Consider the following 21,645-nt stretch of genomic DNA (forward strand, 5'->3'; position numbering starts at 1 on the left):
TCTCTCATTCTCTCGGTCTCTCTCTTTCCCTTTCTCTCTTCTTTCTTTCCTTTCCTTTCTTTCTTGCTTTTCTTTTCTTTTCTTCTTTCTTTTTTCCTTTCCCGATTCTTTCTTTCACTCGTGTTGGTGAAAACAAATAAGAGGGAACAAAATCCCGCTAAATTTTTAGACCAAATGTTTTGGACTTTTGGGTGCGACAAACACAGGTATGATTAACTTTTGTTTGCGACTTTTCTCACCCAAAATTAAAAAAATCAGTGAAATTTTTTGTGCGACTTTAGTGACTTTTGGGTGCGAAAATTCGCACCCGAAAGTAGTTTTGGGTGCGACTCTTAGGAGCGAAAAGTCGCACCCAAAAGTCATCCGCACCAAAAAACTGTATTTGTTGTAGTGATATTTGACCTTTTGTTCATTAAAAAGTATATGATTTTAGGTCATTTTCTAACTAGTTTAAGCCATAAGCCAGATTTGCATATATTAGGGTGTGAAGTTATGATACAACTTGTGCGATATTTTCGTATGCAAGTGCACGTACTCACTCAAGTAGTTAAGTCATAAGAACGAGTCGATCCCACGAGAACTATGATTAACCAAATCTTAACTAGTTAGCAATGAATTGAACTCAAGTAGAAGAAGATGATTATTAACTAATTTGCAGAAAATAAATAAACAAGAAAATTAGCATGGGTGAACGGATGAGTAGAAGGCAATTACAACGGTTTGGCAAAACTCTCCTATGGTTGGAATTCCTAGAACTACGCACGATTTTTTATTCCCTCTATTCACTAATCACACTCACTTAATATTATCGTTAAATCTCTCTCTAGCATCTAACAACCTATATCAATACCGAGGACCTCAAACCCTAAAAATATGATAAGCATTACAAACAAGAGTGTACACATGACTCCATAGCAGCCTAACTATCTCTAGCTTAGGAATGTATTATGGTGAACTAATCTTTATCCACGATTATGTAATTCTCTCTCGAGCAACTAAAGAATTCTAAAAATCATGAACGAGCTAGCTAATTTCAGACAAGCATTAAACACGAAATTAATTTAAGCGATAGAGAAGATGGACATAAAAAATACTTCAATTAAATAATTATGAATCCAAACCATATTCAAGCAAAGCTAGGCCATCACTCGTAAGCGACGAGAGTAACAGAACATAAACTAAATAAACAAACTCCATAAAAATTATATCAAAATAAAACATAAATAAAAGAGAGTTCGAAGGAATAAGATTAGAAGGAAAAACTCTGAATCGCGGTTGTCTGTCGTTGACGAGCGGTGATCTTCTTCTCCGGTTTCCTCTTATGTCCCAACTACTCAAACAACTAATAAAAACCTAAAATAAAATCTAAGATGTGTGAATGAATGTTTTGAGGTTACAAGGACCCTTTAAATAGGCTTAGGGGTGTTTTTTTCGGAGCAATATGAGCCTTTGGATGAGATTCAAAGGCTCAAAAAAGCTTAAAAATCAAGTAATTAACTAAAACAACGTTTTTTGCCCTAAAAAAAGTGGACAGTTGCGCAATGATTTTGAATGAGCTATAACCTCTTGGTCCGATGTCCGATTTTCGCAAATAAACATGTGTTGAAAAGCTAAGAGAAAGCTCTATTCAAATATGAAACTAGATCATCCAAAATATTCAATTCAAAATCTCAAAATCGTGCAGAAGATGACGTCATATTTCTTGTTTCGCTCTGAATTGCCCAAACGTGTCTGAATCATCTTGAATTACTCGGATTACATCCTTAAGACCAAAATACTCTCTCAACCTGAAAATCACTCACAAACACATTAACACATTAAAAGTCACTCGAGAACCAAATTTAAGCTGAAAAATAAGAGTTTAACGCAAATAAAACGCACTTATCACAACACATAACCCTCAATCTCAATTTTTTATTTTTATATTTCCTAAAATTCATTTAAATAAAAAAAATGCAAAAAGTTAGGTAAATAGTCGACTAAACGTTTGGAATTGTTATATAGCAAAAGTTTCGTAAATCTTAGGTAAATAACCATAAAGATGATGTATCCTAATAAATGGAATTGTCTATTTACGCAAGATTTACGCCTGTAAATATATGGGAGTGATTATTTACCTAAGATTTACTAAACGTTGGTTATTTAACAATGTCAAACTGTAAATATGGCTATTTACCTAATAGACCAAAAAATGATATTTATAGCTAATTTAGTATTTTTAACCCTAATTTTTTTTATAGAACTCGTTTAAAAATATTTGAATACTATGAAATTAAAATAGTATTATTTCATTATTACCCATAATCTCTCTCTCTCTCTCTCTCTCTCTCTCTCTCTCTCTCTCTCTCTCTCTCTCTATATATATATATATATATATATATATATATATATATATATATATTAGCTCCTCCTCAACTAGTGTTTTTAACTTCTTCACTGGTTAGAATTGGAGATATGAATATTTTGCGAAGAGCCATTTTTAAGACTTTATTTTTTTGGGCTTTATATCCTTAAAATATCATGTAGTAAGGGAAAAACAACTTCTTAAAACGCTTAAAAAACACATTTATACCTTTTGTCATTCAAAAAACATATTTATGCTTTAAAAACACATAAATATGTGTAACATTATTTTCATCGTATCCTTCTACGGAAAAGAAAAAAATATATATAAAAAAATTTGTATTTTCAATGTGTAACATTGTAAAAAAAGTTTTTTTTTTTTATAAAATTTCAAAAATAGTAATTTTCAATCAATAAGCAGTATTTGAGATTGTTTGTTATAAATGAAATTTTAAACAAGAAAACAAATCTACATAGGGACAGAGTAAACAAGTTTTTTTTTAAATGATTGTTTACAATTTGAAAAACACCTATTTTTGTGATAAAAAATTTAAACATGCTATTTTTAAGATTAGTTTTAAAAGAATATGTTATTACATGCAGTTTTTGGTCTTACACAAACTGTTTAATGGGGAAGGAACCAAATTTCAGTATGAGCCATGAGCCCATATCAATAAAGTCTCTTAAGTTGAAAACGACGTACACTCATGCTTCAGTTAAAGAGAAGATCTGTGAGAAAAAAAAAAAGTAAAAGAGAAATTGTTGGTTGAATGATATGATAAAAGGATTTGGATATCATTATTAGTAAAATTAAATATTTATCTAAAATTAAGCAAAAGCATGATTATAATAAATGTATTGATGACTCCATAGATGTATATGTAAATAAATAATTTGTTTTGGAAACAAATTCATGATTTAATGACATCTATATCAATATCGTTTCAAAAAAAAAATGACATCTATATCAATAAATTTCAAATTTGCTTACATATTTTCATAGGACCCACTAATCCATCTTTCGTAATTATCTTTGGGTTGATTTGGGATTATACATCTACATAATTTTTTAAAAATTAAAATGTTATGGAAAATAATTTAAAAATATATAAAATAAAATACATGTTTATAAACTAAGTTTCAATTTAAGATTACATTATATATATATATATATATATATATATATATATATATATTGAGCTTAGACTTCAATAGTTAAGAAAAATATGAATTAAAGAAAACATGCAAAACATTTAATTTCAAATTTGACAATACTTTGGCATCTCAAAACACGCACTAACCATTGTGCGTGTAATTTTAATTATTAATCCAAATAAAAACATTAGTAGATATTGCCATCAAGTGGATCCGTGGCGCAATGGTAGCGCGTCTGACTCCAGATCAGAAGGTTGCGTGTTCGATTCACGTCGGGTTCAATTCCCACCACTTCAATGTTTTTCATTTTCACATGAACGTATTCGAATAAGAACAAAGATGCAATACTGTTCACATGTTAATTTGAACGAGAAACAAAAATGTAAATTTTTGTAACCTTGTGGAGTAATATTTGTTTTTCTTCCTATCGGCTTGCTGTTGACGACAGATTTCACATATAGTCAATGAGCACAAGAATTCTCTGAGCATAGTTTGGGACTCTGTGATATGGACAATGTAAGAAACTATATAGTAATAGTAAAATATATATTGAAAATGCAAAGAACAATAATGTGGCATGTGATTGTGTGCATTGTGATATACACATTGGAAAACCGGCATTCCATTTTCGTATGTATAATAAATAAAAGGGAATTGAAAGAAGCAATAATAATTAAATTATACCATCATGTGAATGCACGGCAAAAGTCAAGCAAGGACCATAGAAGAAAGAAGAAGGCAAGGAGAATCTTTTCTGCAACTCAACCCCATTATATGCACAACAAACACACACACACACTAAATATGTATATATATTATACACACACACACACACACCGACACGACAGCATATGTATTGCCACCTAATTGACGTCAATTATTTATAGCATCTCTCGGAACAATACTTGCTCTCTCGCCATGTATCTAAATGGACTCAAGTACTTTTGCTACTTCGTGGGAATAGTGAAAAAAAAAAAAAAAAAAAAAAAAAAAAAAAAAAGTAAGCCTTGGATCAAAGATATCACAGGACATTTGTATCTTCTCCACCTTAAAATGTCTAAAGAGTTTATGCCCATATTATTAAATGAGAAAAAAAGTAGTATGATGTAGTAATTCATTATCAATATAATGCATGTCTTTACCCTTTTATATACACATAATAACGTGGTAGTAATACAAATTGACGTGACACGCTCTAAATTACGTACTTTATGCACTCGGGCTGTGGCCCCTTGTGCACATGGGATCAGCACAAGCCTAGTATCATCATTGTTGTTTTTTTTTTTTTTTCACTTTTTGTTGTCAAAGTTCAATTCATTTGGTAAGAGAATTAATAGTTAATATGCACTTTTTGTTGGTGGTGCATCTTGTAAAATTTGTTTCCGTCTATGAGCTGAGGCTACCAATTGCATATGCCTTTAGTAAAAGGGTGATCAATTGAAATAGCTAAAAAGGAAAAAATATATATATCTTTTTATATTTCCTTTTTTTTTTTTTTTTTTTTTGAGTTGATTATATTTCCTTTATTAAAGTGAATATATCCTGCGTTCATTCCCATACATGAAATGTAAGTGAAAATTTAGTCAAAGTATATTATTAGTAGATGGTTGGAAATTCACTATTAACTAGTATATCATTTGATTAATTTCTCACATACACCTTAGATCTTTGGATGTAATAAAAATATATAGTATATAAAGCGCTTCCCCAATAAATGAGAAACGATTAGTATATAATTACAAGAGATAAAGACTTCAATAATTAAATCAATGATGACATGTATCTTTTAGACCACTTGCATTGGCATGATGATGGATGGATATGATCATACGAGCAAAGGACCTACCATTTACCATTTTACTGTTTTCTTTTACAACACTGAATTCAGCATCCTATTTCCGGTCAATAGTGGGAGTGGAGTGCTTCAGTGTATTTATTAATAGGTAGTTGGTGGGTGAAAATTCGAGGACGTTTTAGGTCACCAAGATCACGTGTATATATATATATATATATATATACATACATATATATATGTATATATACATATATACATATATATATATATATGTATTTTTGAGGAAGAGGGGTTCGGGGTCATCTAATAGAAAATGAATATAACACTCACAGATACGGCTTTAAACTTTCTTGATCCAAAGAACAAAAGTGACTTAGATCGGAAAAGATCGACGCTAACGTTAACGCTAACGCCAAATACAGATAAAAGTCCAATTTGTGCATAAAATGCACCATAAAAATAGAGCGAATTCAACAAGCTCTATCATATATCCCTTTATGGATGGTGGAGAGATCCAACCAATCGTAGTCCATTGACCAGGAAAAAGACACGTCTTCAGTCTATATAGACAAAACCCTAACAGAACTCCCCGAGCGGGAAGTTGGACTACAGTTAACCCGTCTCCATATCAAAACATACTACAACACGGTAATGACAAAGCTGAAACTAAAGAAAAAACAAAACAAGACTAAGACCCAAAAACAAATCAAACTCAACCTACACACAAAACCAGGCTGCAGAATGGTGGCGCAGACCTCTCGTCGTCCAAGAACGACTCCGCGAAGAGCCCAATCGAAGCCAAACCCCGAGGCGAGCGGCAGAGAAGACCTTCTGTCACCGAAGTTTGAGTCGACAATACGCCACGAAGATCTGAAAAATCTCAGATCTGGAAAAGAAAAAACAAGCAAAAAGCTGGAAAAGTAAAAGGAGAAAAGCTCTAAAGACTCCCTCCAGGTCGGATCACACCGCAACAGCGACGGCCGGGTCCTGGAGGGGCGGCGGTGACGGCGCCTCCAGCAACTCCAGGGTTAATATATATTATTTATTTAACAGTAATTTATTTTTTAAACGTAAGAAAATTTAATTGTTAAACATATATTATACAATAGTAGAACCAGATTGATCATTAATTAAACAAAACAAAACTTGCAGCAGTCTTACAAAGATCTCGAACAGAGATCATACTTTCATTCAACAATCAAATGTCTTAAATAGTTGAATTATAGTGATCTCGTCTCCAAAGGCCATTTTAATTCGGCCAAAACGATCACGAAGAACTGTCTCACTTCAGAGCATTGAAGCCTCTCTGTTAATAATGAGTAAAAATGGAGTTTTTTTTTACTTTCCGAGTGGAATACTAAAGCACTTATATGATAGTTCGAGATAAAATATTTGTCAATGTCCCATTTGATTGTTATGCTTACAAAATTTAAGGTACTCTAATTTGTCAATGTCCCATTTGATTGTTATGCTTACAAAATTTAAGGTACTCTAATTTGCCAATGATATACATACATATTAGAATCCAAAAGGTTAGTTCTTGTTGTGGTGATGTTAAAATTGAAGGCCCAAATAAACTCTAGGGAAATTCGTCGAGAAATAGTAGTACGAAGAAATAACTATAAATTAATATGCGAAATTATCAACAAACATAATAGTGGTTAATTAATTATCTGAAGTCAACAAAAATAAACCGCCAATTATAAAAAATACATACAAAAAACTTGACAAATATAATGAATCTAACACGTTACTACTAAAGCTACACAATCTTTCGATCAGCCCAAATGCGTCACTGTGCGCTATGTTGTTTCTTCTTTTTCAGTATCCCGTTGGAAACTCGCACTTGCCGAACTCTGAAAAAATAAGCAATAAAGAAAAAATTCAGCAAAGCATTGGCAATATAAAATAATATAATATCTTTGACTTGACATTGATACCAGAAAGAATCAAGACCCAATGCCCCTTTTCAACTCTCAATCTAGGCCTAGTCCCTATTATCAACGCATGCTACGTATTAAAAAAAAAAAAAGGTAAAAATTCCGAAACTCATGCCAATCTTGTCTTAAAAAAAAAAAAAAAACCGCGCACGATAAGGAGCAAAAAGCTAACGTACGCCGGTAGCGTAGAGAACGCCAGAGTTAGAAGTACTAGTACTACTAGTGGTGCCAGCCAACTGACACCAATATGGTCTAGTCTAGTCTCACAGAACAAAAATAAAAAAATGTATATATATAAAAAGACTAAAAAGAAGCAGCGCACGATAAGAGTGAAAACACTAAAGTGCGCCGAAAGATAAGAGAAAACTAACTGGGTGGTTGAGTGACGACGTAAGCAGCGCCGCCGAAGAAGCAAGAGCCCATTTGGCGGGAAGACTTCTGATAGAAGCTATTGAATGCGTACGAAGAGTGAGCCTCCACCGTGTCGGGATGGTAACACTCGCCGTCCGGCTGAATTTCCCGGCAGTCCGCCCCGCCCTCGCCGCACGCGTAGTCAAGCGCCTCCTGAAGCTTCTTCTTGTCCGCCCTCTCGTTCGCCACGCACCACGTCGCTCCGGTCAAGCTCTTCGAAACCCCTCCGCCGGAGCTTCCTCCTCTCTCCGACTCCGCCGGAGGATCTTGACTTCCCTCGAAATCCTTCGCCCCCTCCTCCGTGAAAGCCACCGTGTAGACCTTCTTTCCGTTCGGGTAGAACAGCCCGTAGTTCCTCTCCGAGGACGGTCCGGTCTTCTTGTTCTCGTTGAAGAGAGCGAAGAGGAACACCGTCAGGTCGGCTTTCGGCCGGAGGGGAGTCCCACCGCCGGTGAGGACTCTCTTGACCAGACCGCCGTTGTACGCCGCGGCATTTTGGACAGACGCGCCGAGCTCGTTCTCGTCTCCCTTGGAAGGCCATCCGGTCTCCGTCACCACGAGGTTGACGTCGGAGAATCCCAGCTCCGTCATGGCGGCGAACACCGCGTCGATCTGAGCGTCGAAGAGGTTCGTGTATCTCAGCCCGTTCGCCGGATCTAGAACTCCGGGGTTCTCTCTGAAGAGCGCGTACTCTATCGGGATCACGTCGGAGTTCGACTCGTACGCGAAGAACGGATAAGCGTTGACCATCAGGTAAGACTTAGTCTGACGGAGAAACTCCAGCATTGGTCGGAAAACAGGTCCGGCGAGCTCCTTCCGGAAAGATCCGGACGAAGCCGGGTACGAGTTTCGGAGAGCACTTAGAGCGATAGGGGACGAGACCTTGATTTTGTCGTCTAGTCCGGCCTGGACCAGAGCTCGGTGGAGATTCTTCATGGCGGGAACCAAATAAGCCGTGGTGTTGTGCGGGTCGACGAAGACTTCGTTTCCGACGGCGATGGCTTCGATTAGGGTTTTGGGGTGGTAGGCCTCGACGTTTCGGGCGACCCACGTGTCGGCGAACGACTGTCGTTTTGCGGCGGAGGCGAGGAGCTCGTTCGGGAGGTCGACGGTGACTCGGATTCCGGTGCCGGACATTGCGTGGAGTACGGCCGGGTCTGTGTCGTAGACCTTCACTCTGTTCAGACCCTGCGATCTCAGCAGAGCCACCACTTTCGTCGCCGATGGAAGGTCGTTCGCTATTCGACCGTAGTTCACTCCGATTGAACCCGCCGACTCTGCAACATTATCCATTCGCACTCAACTCAACAATGGCTGATAATATACTTGTATCTATATATATAATGTAGAGAACGTATGTATTACCTGAGAATGTGGAGAAGGATGAGAGTACAAGTGTTATCAGAAGGAACGAGATCACTGAGCGACGGTCCATTGTTTCTCCTCTTCTTCTTCTTCTTCTGAGTGAAAATGTGAGTGAGTGAGCAATGAAGAAGAAGAGAGAGTGAGAGTATTGTGACAGAGGAGGGTATATATGGAAAAGAACTCCGACAAATATTTGCTGGGATCGAGAGGGAAATGGGACCCACGTGGACCCCACTTTCTCAGCGCATCACGATGCTGAAGAAGAAGAGAGCCTGAGTCTCTCTGAGATCTCTCTGCACTTGCATAGTCGGGGTCGATGTTCGCCACGTGTACGGTCATTGTTGACGAGTCAATAAAGTTGCGTAAATATAGAGAGGGTTTTCTGAACGTTGTTTGTTTCTTGCTTTTAGAGTTAAAGCTGGATTACATCATCACACTCGCTCCCATTGAAATTGTATTTTATTATATTAACGTTACCATTTTTTTCGTACATTAACGTTATAAAACAAAAGCAATAGACTATTTCATCAACAGTTTAATCTACCTTTCAAAAAAAAAAAAAAAAACAGTTTAATTTATGCCTGTAATTTTTTTTTTAACAAGTCCAAAATATATTTACGAAAAGAAAAACACAAGTTCAAAATATCTTACATGTTAGAGTTTTTAACTAAAAATCCATATAGGTTTTCAAAAAAAAATGTTAATAATTTAATATATATAGTTTTGGTTACAAAAGGTGCAACAAAAAGGCTTTGGTTTGTTGGATTGAACGATCCAAGTGAAAATGGTCCCAAATAATGTAATTACAAAGGAGAGTCCACATTTACATTTGATTCAGCTATCATCTTGGAAATGTGCTTTTCAACTTCCAGGCCAATAATAGTAATAATAATAATAAAGTCTCTCAAAATAATAATAATAATAATAATAATAATAATAATAAATGGAAGTATACATTAGCCTTAAATAAATGGAAGTATACATTAGCCTGTTGTAGCAGAGAGGGAACATCGTCATTTCTCAGCACTATGGACTTTGTGATGTTTTCACTCCTTCGCTACAAGGAGTCAGTGTCGAGTTTCCATGGTTTCTTATGTTGGAAGAATTGTTAATATAAAAGTATTTATTAACAAGTATATAGGTGATTTGTGCCTAATATTTTAGTGGAGTCCACTCATCGGAATTGGTTCATTTTTGTGTATTCTTATTTCTCGTTGCGACGGGTATAAGATTGATTATTTGTTTGCCAAAATCATTACTATAATGAATGAGAAATTGATGTTCAAAGTATGCTTAAGGAACACATTTGTTGTGTGTAAATAAAGTGAATTTCAAGAGTCCCACATGGGTTTGGTAAGTGTGTTGTGTAGTGTATATATACTATCATCTTTCTTTAGTGGATAAGCAAGTGCAAGAGAGGAGAGTGTGGGTGGGTTAACTCTTAACCCTTCGCGCGCGCGGGCACACACACGTGCGCCGCCCCTGAGCCGAGCCGGGTCGGCTCGGGTTTCAGGAATGTCTCGATCTCGGGTTTGGGTCTTGGGCAAAGAAGATTCTGGAGTCTCTAGAACTCCCATTGACATAAGTCAACACTTGTCTAAGAATAAAGGTGAATGCATCTCACAAATTGAATATGTGAGAGTGATAGACAGTCTCATGAACTTGATGAGTTGTACGAGACCTGATTTGGCCTACTTTGTTAGTAGACTAGCTCAATATACGAGTAATTCAAGTGTTGAACACTGGAAAGCAATCGTGATGGTATTGGGGTATCTACGATTCGCTCGTGATTATGGTCTACACTATACAAGATATCTTGAAGTCATTGAAGGTTACACTAATGCGAGTTGGATATTTGATATTCAAGATTCTAAAGCCATTAGTGGATATGTATTCACTCTGGGAGGTGCGGCTATATCTTGGAAATCCTCCAAACAAACTGTGATAGCTAAATCCATGATGGAATCTGAGTTTGTTGCGTTGGATAAATGTGGCGAAGAAGCTGAATGACTTAGGAACTTCGTGGAAGATATTCCTGATTGGACTAGACCCGTGTCTGCAATATGTGTAGATTGTGATAACCAATCTGCTATTGGTAGAGCACATAGTGTGATGTATAATGGTAAGTCTAGGCATATCCGTCGACGACATAATACCGTTAGACAACTTCTCTCGTCTGGAGTCATAAGTATTGACTATGTTAGGTCCAAATAGAACATTGCGGATCCGCTAACCAAAGGGCTAAATAGAGATCTAGTAGAGAAGGCATCTAAAGGAATGGGACTAAAGCCCATGGCAAATAAAGCCAAGGCAAAGGAAACCCAACCATGATGATTGGAGATCCTAAGAGCTTGGTTCAAATGGACAACCTAGCTGCCAATGGCTAAGTGAGGTCACAGTGGGGGAAAACCCCCGATCCTATTCATATTAAAACAGTGATTCCCGTACAAGGTTAAACTTATAGCTTTTAATGATTCTGTGAAATTGGATTGTTGAGATTTCGAATGAGTAATGCGGGATTACTCTTGATAAAATAATCACATATGTGAGAGAGAAGTGGAGCCGTTTCGAAAGAGAATTAATTGGGCTTTCTTTAGAAACTCTTGCAGAACCGGACGAATGTTCAGGGCCAAAATGAACATAACTATGATAACTGAACCTGTGTCAGGGAGATATTAGTGGGGCATATGTTTATCGTTTATACAAAACGACTAACAGTTCAAGGACATCGTGTCTACTGAGTAGTCAGTAAAGATGGCATATCTTTCCGATGGAAGGTTCAAAGGCTCTACCTACCTATCCTATATTGGTATTGACCGTGGAATCTATCACCACATTGAGTCGTGTCGTGTCTTTATAATTGTCGTCTCACAATTTCATTCATGTGGGGGATTGTTGGAAGAATTGTTAATACAAGGGTATTTATTAACAAAGTGTATGAGTGATTTGTGACTAATATTTGAGTGGGGTCCACTCATCGGAATTAGTTAATTTTTGCGTATTCTTATTCCTCGTTGTGACATGTATAAGATTGATTATTTGTTTGCCAAAATCATTACTATAATGAATGAGAAATTGATGCTCAAAGTATGCTTAAAGAACACATTTGTTATGTGTAAATAAAGTGAATTTCAAGAGTCTCACATGGATTGGGTAAGTGTGTTGTGTAGTGTATATATACTATCTTCTTTCTTTAGTGGATAAGCAAGTGCAAGAGAGGAGAGTGTGGATGGGTTAACTCTTAACCCCTCACGCGCGCGCACACACATGCGCGTCGCCGTCGAGCCGAGCTGGGCCGGCTCGGGCTTCGGGAATGTCTCGGTCTCGGGCTTGGGCTAATCCTTAACTTTTATTGCAAAATTCACTTACAAAATGTTTTAATTCCTTAAATAACTTTTGTGTTATGTTGGAAATTAATTCATAGTGTAACCGTGCATTTAGTACATTGGTTTAACGAATGTAACCGAAGTTTAATGGCTGAGCGGTTTTGGTACGTTTAATGGCTGAGCTTAAACGGTTTGTAACCACTGCATTAAACTCCTTAAACGCCCACTAAATGCTTGGTCTAAAGACTGTAACCGTGGCTTACTTTGCCTATAAAAGCAAGGCCCGAGCTCTCATACAAACACACCTTGAGCCTTCCTCTCTCCCTGGAAAGCAGTTGTCGATAAATAAACTATTATAGAAACAACATTATACCTATCATTATACCTATGAAGAACTATACTCCAAATTTCATTAAACAAAGAAACCGCATCCTTAACGGCAAGAGAATGCCAGTTAACTAGCACGCGAAAGTGTATAACATGATTCTTCTGTCTATCAATAACTGCATGCATTGCACGATGAATGTGAAGAAGTAGACCATTGTCTCGGCAATAATGAGCCAAGGTCGTATTTATGGGTTCAAGCTTTCTCAAAAGACTCTCTTTATTTATATTTAAAAGAGAATTAGTCATATTAAATATATATAACTGAGTTATAGTCTTGGAATGTCTTGAATGCCATTGAAAGTCCGTAAGGTTGGGTTCGTTTGATCCCTCTTCGTATGGTGCATCCCTCTCTTGTATCCCCAGTCCCTCTGACTACCCAGGATCGTAAAAATTTATGATACGTGTATAGGATGTACTCAATGTATCCGAGCTTGCCCCACAGATGTATTAGAAATGATACCTTGGGACGGGTGTAAAGCTAAGAAAATTGCTTCCCCATCATGTGTTTTTCCCCATAATATGGTATTTCTTTAATTCGGCATCGCTCCCGGAGTACGCTTTTTCTCCGGTCGCTTGTTTCATTATTTATAACTTTTCTTTGAAATTGGTTTCTTTGTTTGCAGTCCAGTGGTAGTTCTGACTCATGTGTTCTAGTTCGCTGAAGTCAAGTCAAGTGGTACTAAGCTTGTCTTGTAATTATTGTATCCTAGGAGGCTTTCGCTCAACTTTTCCCGCACCTATGGAGGGCAATAAAAAGCTTCAAGGAAACCGTTCAACAGGCCTCGACGAACTTTCGTTGCCAACCTCTTCCTTTTCCTTTTCATTTCCGGTTTATGTTCTATTTTATTTATTTGCTTTTGTCTTAAATTTCTACCAATATTATTTGTAATATTGATAACATCTTAGTGTTCAGCTGAGTTGCAACCCGGTCAGTTCGCCCAAAATATCTCAAGTATCATTTCACCATCATTGTTTCAATGCACCACCTGAATGACACGGTTTTCATTTTTGTGTAAGGCTAAAATTTACTATAACCTAAAGGGGAGAAAGTAAAGAGGCGATGGGCAAATTTGCTAATGAGGATGGATGATTGATGGAGCTGATTATTGACCCAACTAAATGCTGAATTTTTACGCTTTAATTTTGATGAGGCCTTCATGACCTTCCAGGGTGGGACAACTAACTAGCAGCCACTAGAAAATGACAAGAAGCCCAACGATCAGGATGCTCATATCAACCATAAGGTCAAGGGACAGGTATATGGATTTGAAAAGTCTTTAACCTTTTCTTTTAGGGTTTATTTTCTTCCGATTAGTTTGTAGGGGTTAAGCTAAAATTTTTTTTTTAGATACAAAGACCCAATTCTCTTCTTCATTTTGTTATATTTCATTTCTTTCGAATCCTCCTACTTTCTTGTCGGTGTGTTTTTATATATGTATTTTATGTCTTTTTAATGTACTATTTTTCCTTTCTAATTATTATATCTTGATATTTTGAGCTCGCATATCAGTCCTTGTATAATTAGATTTTATTGGGGATGTCAGAGGCACAGTGAATAAAAAAATAAATTCACTTCCTCGCGATTGTAGGATTTATCGTACATTTCTCAACTTAGAGTTTGATTACATATACTATAGAGTTATTGGCGGCAAATATATTAAATATTTTTCATTTGTTGCAGTTTAATACTCATTCCTTAAAAATTGCGGGAGAAATACTCAATGTTACAATATTCTTCCACCGTTACTACTTATCAACTAAAATGGATGGAAAGACACATATAAGCCATCAAGATGAGCAAAAAAAAAATAAACATCATATTTTTATAATATTTAAAAAATTACAAAAATAGTTCTTTCTCTACCTTTGGCCTAAAATTTCTACCCCTCTAACGCATTTTCGTTTATTTTAATACTGAAAAAGTTTGAATACTCTTTGTTTTTAAATAAATTAATATATTAAATTAACAATAAATAAAGCGCTAGAAGCAATTTATTTAATTTTTCATTTAAAATTATTTATTTTCTACAGCGTTAAAAAAAATAAAAATTAATAATAAATAAAATGCTATCAACATGAAGTTTTCCAAAAAAAAAAATCATATATATAAATATACATGCTCATGTTCATGGTGAGGAAAGAGAGGAGATGAGAGAATATAGAATTTTAATTTTTTTTTGTTTTTTAACATAAAAAATAAGTTTATTTTTAATTTTGTTCATTTAAACAACTTACATGTGTCTTTGCATCCATTTTAACGAACAAATAGTAACATTGGAATGATATTGTAACATTGAACATTTTTCCCGCAACTTTTAAAGAATGAGTATTAAACTGCAACAAACAAAAAATATTGATTATTTTTACCGCCAATAACTCTATAATATATTATGCATTGGTATATTATAAGACACAAGAAGGGGAAAGTGAACATGTAGTTAAATTTTTCTTCCTTTCTTCTGGTGTGAAATGATAATTTACATGGGTGATCAATTTTCTTTTATGGAAATTGTTCATAGAAATTGTTTCTAGGATGTTACTTGAAGCAGCTCGTTGTATGGTTTCTCCTTGAGCATTTATATAGTTTTGTGTTGCATTGCAATCGAATCGAAAAGTTTTATTTTATGAGTCTGCAATTTCGTTTACAAATATGGATGAATCAAGTGGAAAAATGATGTTCTTGACTAGTCTCTAGGAATGTCCCTTGATTATACATATGTGAAGTTTTGAATTATGATTTTGTAATATTATAAATGTTGTTGTAAACAATCATACATGTTACACTACCAAAAAATTTAGAAAGAGGTCGTGCGTGTAGCTTTTTAGGTTTGAATAAAATTATATATTAATAATGATCAACATTTAAAGATAATAAATATCATATTTAAAGTCCTATGTTCTTCTAAAATACCAACAAACAATTGGCCGGAAATCATCACACTAATTCGGCCTTAGGCTACTTGATGTACCATGTTCTTGTGCCGCATTTAGTTTAGTAACTTTTATGCTTTTACTTAAATTAGCATTTTGCATATTACTTATGGAAGCGTTTTATTTTTTTTATATTATAAAACAATATATTTTTCCTGCGAAAAGAGTACATCTCAAAGTTTTTATGGTCAACAACCACGAATTGGTGAAATGATTTTAGGATGGAAATGAAGTCTTCATGGAAATGAAGTCTTTCAATACCGTGAATCCAATTCGCTAACATTATAAAGTAGTTCGTGATCTACAAATTTAGTCCTTGTGGGTTTGACATCTTTATTTAAAAATAAGTATAACCTAATTTTGTTTACTACATGATCCAAAATATCGCAATAGACATCGAGCCCCTGAAATTTAATAATGATTTTTGACGTTTTATCTCCGATGATTCTTGACCTTCCAAAACGGTCTTCCAAGTTTCATTCATCTTGTACAGAAGCCACCGACACATTACAACAAATAACTCCATTTTAGGTGTATATAGTTTGGAGGTTAGAGCGAGGCACATGTTAACAAAGTAATTGAAGACGTGTGAATATCGCAAAATGTGATGTCATCTCATTAGGCTTCTGAAGCTAGGCAAGAAATCAACACATGAGTGGCTTCCTCTTCGAGTTGGTCACATTTGCTACATACTACCATGCCACATCGTAGAGTATTTATAATCCTAGATAGATCATCATGTAACGCTCGCCAAATGAAGATATTGATTTTGTTTGGGGATGTTGAGATCCTATAGGGCTTTCTTCCGCTAAGTGAACATGTTTTTTCCAACATAGTTTCTCCACATAGCTCCTCGAAAGCCACAAGCCACATGACAACCATATTTCACAATAAAAATAACTAAATTGTCAAAATTCCGATTTCACAAACATGGTCGATGAATCAGATGAACTTTACAAAAATTTCGAGCAAAAAATCTTGATTAGTTATGGAGCTAATAAAATCCTCTCTAAACACATAAACAAACTCACTTTTTATTTCTTTCCAATATGCCAATATATACTTGAGCTTACAAGCCTATATATTTTCTAAATAAACTAAAAACTAAACATATTCCAATTCAATTATTATAATACCAATTGAATGAAAAAAAACATAACCACAAAAATAAATAACCATAAACCCAATCAGAAAATAAAACCTCAAAGTAATGAAAATAAAAAACTTGAGATTATAATATATGTAAAAAAAAAGTCCAAATTTGTTGATGAGTTCATTGGCCTTTCTTCACATTAGATACTTTAGATGTTCTCATCAAGCTACATCTTCGGTGACTTGTATCTACAAACAATATCTTTTTCTTCTAAAATATTAACATTATTTATGACCCAACTCACCAGGAATTTCAAATCCTTATGGGCATCATACTATTCTTGCAGAATTTAGAGATTTGTAAGTAAGTAGGCCACTTTAAACATGTGATTTTGGATCTAGCCTATGTTTGACAATTTTTAGGGATATAGTCAAATGGCTTATGTGGCAATAATTAAGGTATGATTTGCCCTTATTTATTAAAAAATTCGTCACTTTCTCTCTCTTATTTTTTTCAAATATTTTTTTTTTGCATCAAAACTTCAAAAATTCGTATCTTTCTCATACGAACTCGAAATTGAGTGATTTTAGATCCTACAAATTCGTGGCGTTGAGATCTTCAAAAATAGACCCATTGTGTTTGATGAAAAATTATGTTTAATACATCATAGTTACGTTTCCATTTATTTTTTTGATAATTTCAAAAATTTCCAGTTATTTCCATATTTAAGTAGTAACGTGATTTTTCTACATCTATGGTATTAAACATGATTTTTCATCAAACACAATGGATCTATTTATAAAGATCTCGGCGTCACGAATCCGTAGGATTTGGAATCACTCAATTTCGAGTTCATATGAGATAGATATGGTTTTTTGAAGTTTTTATGTAAAAAAAATGTAAGAAAAAAGTAGGAGAGAGAAAGTGACGAATTTGTTAATAAATAAGGGTAAATCAAACCTTAATTATTGCCACATAAGTCTGTTGGCTATTTCCCTAAAAATTGTGAAACATAGGCTAAAAACAAATTTCATAGTTTCATTTTGGCTATTTCGCTAAACTGTCCCAGAATTTATAGCGGGACAATTAAAAAGTAGAGTTTCTTTTCGCAAAGTAATGAAAAACATCTATTGAATTGCGGGGTGCATCGACGGAAAAGAGATTGTCAGTGTTGAGTGGATCAGGGAACGTAGAGTCCCTCTACAAACTATTTGAAACACATGATCCTGAAATCCCAAATCATCTATTTCATTTGGCAAATAAGTGGACTTTTCAATGATTTTCACCACTGCTCCTACGATAATCGGGCTATTGACGCTCATATGTTGTCACACAATACTGCAGGGAGTTGAAGATACTCATTGACTAAGCAAGAATGGCTTGGACTAGACTACCTACTTAATCAAGATTTATTTTTCACCCTCTTAGAAAATAGAGTTGCACAAACTTAAGAGTTTTTTGCCATAGCTCCTCTCAGTCGAAATTTTTTCTTTTTCCTCATTAGGCCATATCAGGGAGGCCGAGATATAGAATATGGGGCTGCGTATATCCCACCTCTAAGATTTTTGAAATGCATGTTCAATTTAAGATACAAAATCTAACCAATATGAATAACTTTATTTGGGGTGATGATTTTCTTTGATTTTTGTTCATATTTTAAAATGATGTTTACGGTCACCCTACAAGTGATCATGGTGGTATGAGAAGATCATATCAATTTCGTCCGCAATTAAAGAGTGATTGATTGAACTATTTAGTAAGCACGGTGAGCTTTTCAAAGCCTCTTTTAAGCCGTTTCTAGTCAAGAGAGACAAGAATCTCTCTCCATATAACATAGAGCCACAAAAAAAAAAAAACCACAATAGTGTTCACTTAAAATAAAATGTATACATTTTTGCACGTTGTACATTTATTACTATTATAATTGACATGTATTTACTCACACGCCACCTACTAATTATGTTTACAAAACCAACTGCCACAATAGTAGTAATGGCTACTTAATGGACCAAAAAGAAAAAAATCCAATAGGCGTTCAAAAATGCCCCACGTACATCCAAGCAATAACGAATACATTGATGAACATATAAAGAAAACAGAAATGAATATGATCTCCTTTTTTTTTTTTTTTTTTTTTTTTTTTGCACGATCTCTTCTTCTTCCAAAAAAAAGCGAATATGATTCGGTAGGAGATACGAGTTACTCTCGCAATATCATTATGTATATAAGATTTAGTTATTATCATTTTGTTTAGGAAAAATAACACATATATACCATATGTTTTAGTAAAATATCGAATTTAACTAATTTATCATTGATGTTAGTTTTGATATAAAAAAAATCAAACAAAATCCCAAATCAATAACGTAACCTTCAAATTTTAAAATAAAAAATAGCCCTAAATCGAAATAGACTAATAAAATTCATACCTTCCAAGAGATAGCTTCATTCTGTGTTCGAATTGCAAATCGGAGTTCTAGATTTCACGCTCGAATAATTGATTTTGATGACTATCAACAGTCGATTGTTACCTCTTTCCTCTGGCCGCGTTTTCGACAATTTATAGATTGTTGTTTGTTTTTTTGTTTTTAAATAAATTACGTATATGATACACATGAATAAAGGGTAAAATGAAGTTTATATATCAGTATTAGAGTCAACATCAATAAAAAGTCAACCAAATGATGGTTCGGGCACTGTAATCTATGCTAAGGTAATTATGTCATTTTAATTAAACAGAAGATACAAATTCGATATATGTGTCATTTTTCCTTTGGTTTATTAAATAGATGATTAAATTGTTTTGAAATAAAAAAGAAACCCTTAACCCGTTGAAGGTTTTAGGCCCAGGGCCAGGCCCAGGTATGAAGCTGGGCCGGAAGCTGTATCGGATCATCTTACTTCGGAAGTCAGAGCAACGAGTCATTAGTGTTTATCCAATAAGTTAGTGACACGTGTAAATCCTCACAACACCCTGTGTTATTAGTACATTACAATACCGAAGAAAATCCATCTGCATATAAAATGAATTAAAAACGATTGGTTTCCTTTCCTCGTCTCTTTTTCTTTTCTTTTTTATTTCATTTTCAGAGAGAAAAAGAGAGCCCTAGCTTCGTTGTTGCAGTGAGAGAGTTCGACGATGTCAGGGACGACTAATCAGCAGCCACCAGAGGACGACAAGAAGCCCAACGATCAGGGTGCTCATATCAACCTGAAGGTCAAGGGTCAGGTATGTGTATCTATCTGTGTGTGGATTTGAATCGTATTTAGGTTTATTTCGTTCCGATTGGTTTCTAGGGTTACGCTGCTGTTTTTATTTTCCGTCGAGAACATGGAATGGAAGACGAGATTCTCTGATTCGTCTTGCTGTATTTCATTTCTTCGAATTCTCTGACTCTTGTCGGTGTCTTTATTATAATTTATATCTATATTTTTATATATTTGCCTGTACTGTTTTTTTTTTCCTTCTAATTATTATATATATCAGAATTTTGAGCTCGCATATCAGTCCATGTTTTTATTAGGTTTAATTGGGTTTGATTGGGGGGTTTGGAAGACACACCGAATAATTTTTTTTTTATAATTTCCTCTCGAATGTGTAGGGTTAGGGTTTATCGTACGTTATTCATTTAGATTTTGATTACATAAATTATGTCATGCATTGGTTTCTTATATTAGAAGACAGTTTTAGTTTCAAGGATGTTGGTTTAAGCAGTGTTGTATGACTATTTTCTTGAACGTTCATATATTTTTGTTTTGCATTGCAATTGCATCGGGAGTGTGTGAGTTTTATGAATCTGCAATTTAGTTTACAAGCACTGATAAATCAAGTGAAAGTGAAACAATGGTATTCTAGACTAGTTTCTAAAGACTGTCCCTTAATTTAACTTATGTAAAATTATGATTTTGCAATAATTTAAGTAGACGGTTTACACGTAACACCGACCGCACATGTTAGTAGTTTTGAGAATTTAATAAGATTATATGTTTATAATGATTAACAGTTGAACATAACAAATGTCATCTTTAAATTTCTATGTTTCGTCTACAATACCAACAAAGAATTGGCCAAAAATCATTCAAACTGACTCAGCCGTAGGCTACTTGATTCCATGTTCATCTAAACGATTTAAATTCGACGCTGTCTTTAGTTTGATAATTTTTCTGTCTTTACTTGAAACAAGTGTATTTCCAGATTACTCTATTTGGAAGCGTGTTTTCTTTTAAAAATATTTATATATTTTTGTGGGAAAACATGATATCTTAAGTTTTATAGTCAACAACCAAGAATTTGGTGGAATTGGTTCCAGGATGGAAATGAAGTATTCTTCCGGATCAAGAGAAGCACTCAATTGAAGAAGCTGATGAACGCGTATTGTGATAGGCAATCTGTTGAGTTCAACGCCATCGCTTTCTTGTTTGATGGTCGTCGCCTCCGTGCAGAGCAGACTCCTGATGAGGTCTCTCTCTCTCTCTCTCTCTCTCTCTCTCTCCATTGCAACACATGACAATGAAACTGAAATATAACCTGTTCCGTATTTGGTATTTTTACAGCTCGAGATGGAGGACGGAGATGAGATTGATGCCATGTTGCACCAAACTGGTGGTGCCTCAATTGTGTAATGAATAATCAGTGTTTTATTGGGGTTCCTACTTTTTATAGTCATACTCTACATCGGTGGTTTTAGTTATGAAATATTAGGAGTAAGTTGCTAGTTAAATGAAGCCACCAAGACATCTCTTTTTGTGCTACTGTTATTATGAGGTTGTCTGTCGGATGCTCAAGAATGCTCTTCTGTCTGGTTCGCAAATTCTATCGGATATTATGTGAATGGAATCCTTTTTTTTTTTTCCGCTGCATGTTTATCATTGTGAATTTTAGGCGATGCTGCTGTGTTA

General features: G+C 35.0%; 2 protein-coding genes and 1 non-coding gene across 3 annotated transcripts; 2 read left to right on the top strand and 1 right to left on the bottom strand.

The window, feature by feature from the left end:
- The first annotated feature begins 3,707 nt into the window (after positions 1 to 3,707).
- Positions 3,708 to 3,779, top strand: TRNAW-CCA (transfer RNA tryptophan (anticodon CCA)). Its single transcript has one exon. It is a non-coding gene; the product is annotated as a tRNA-Trp (tRNA).
- Positions 3,780 to 6,899: 3,120 nt separating this feature from the next.
- LOC149407512 (O-Glycosyl hydrolases family 17 protein) lies at positions 6,900 to 9,147 on the bottom strand. The gene is made up of 3 exons (XM_089614263.1): positions 9,010 to 9,147; positions 7,605 to 8,921; positions 6,900 to 7,149 (listed from the first exon to the last, which is right to left on the bottom strand). Exons 1-3 carry the CDS (start codon positions 9,077 to 9,079, stop codon positions 7,115 to 7,117), a joined length of 1,422 nt encoding a protein of 473 aa, XP_089470389.1. The 5' UTR covers positions 9,080 to 9,147; the 3' UTR covers positions 6,900 to 7,114.
- A 10,611-nt stretch (positions 9,148 to 19,758) lies between these two features.
- On the top strand, positions 19,759 to 21,596 carry LOC149407513 (small ubiquitin-related modifier 2-like). The gene is made up of 3 exons (XM_089614280.1): positions 19,759 to 19,975; positions 21,057 to 21,206; positions 21,301 to 21,596. Exons 1-3 carry the CDS (start codon positions 19,886 to 19,888, stop codon positions 21,367 to 21,369), a joined length of 309 nt encoding a protein of 102 aa, XP_089470406.1. The 5' UTR covers positions 19,759 to 19,885; the 3' UTR covers positions 21,370 to 21,596.
- Positions 21,597 to 21,645: the final 49 nt, after the last annotated feature.

This window comes from Urtica dioica, chromosome 1 (assembly GCF_054948205.1).
Source record: "Urtica dioica subsp. dioica isolate 48M chromosome 1, U.dioica_male_clone48M_v1_H2, whole genome shotgun sequence".
NCBI classification, from domain to species: Eukaryota; Viridiplantae; Streptophyta; class Magnoliopsida; order Rosales; family Urticaceae; genus Urtica; species Urtica dioica.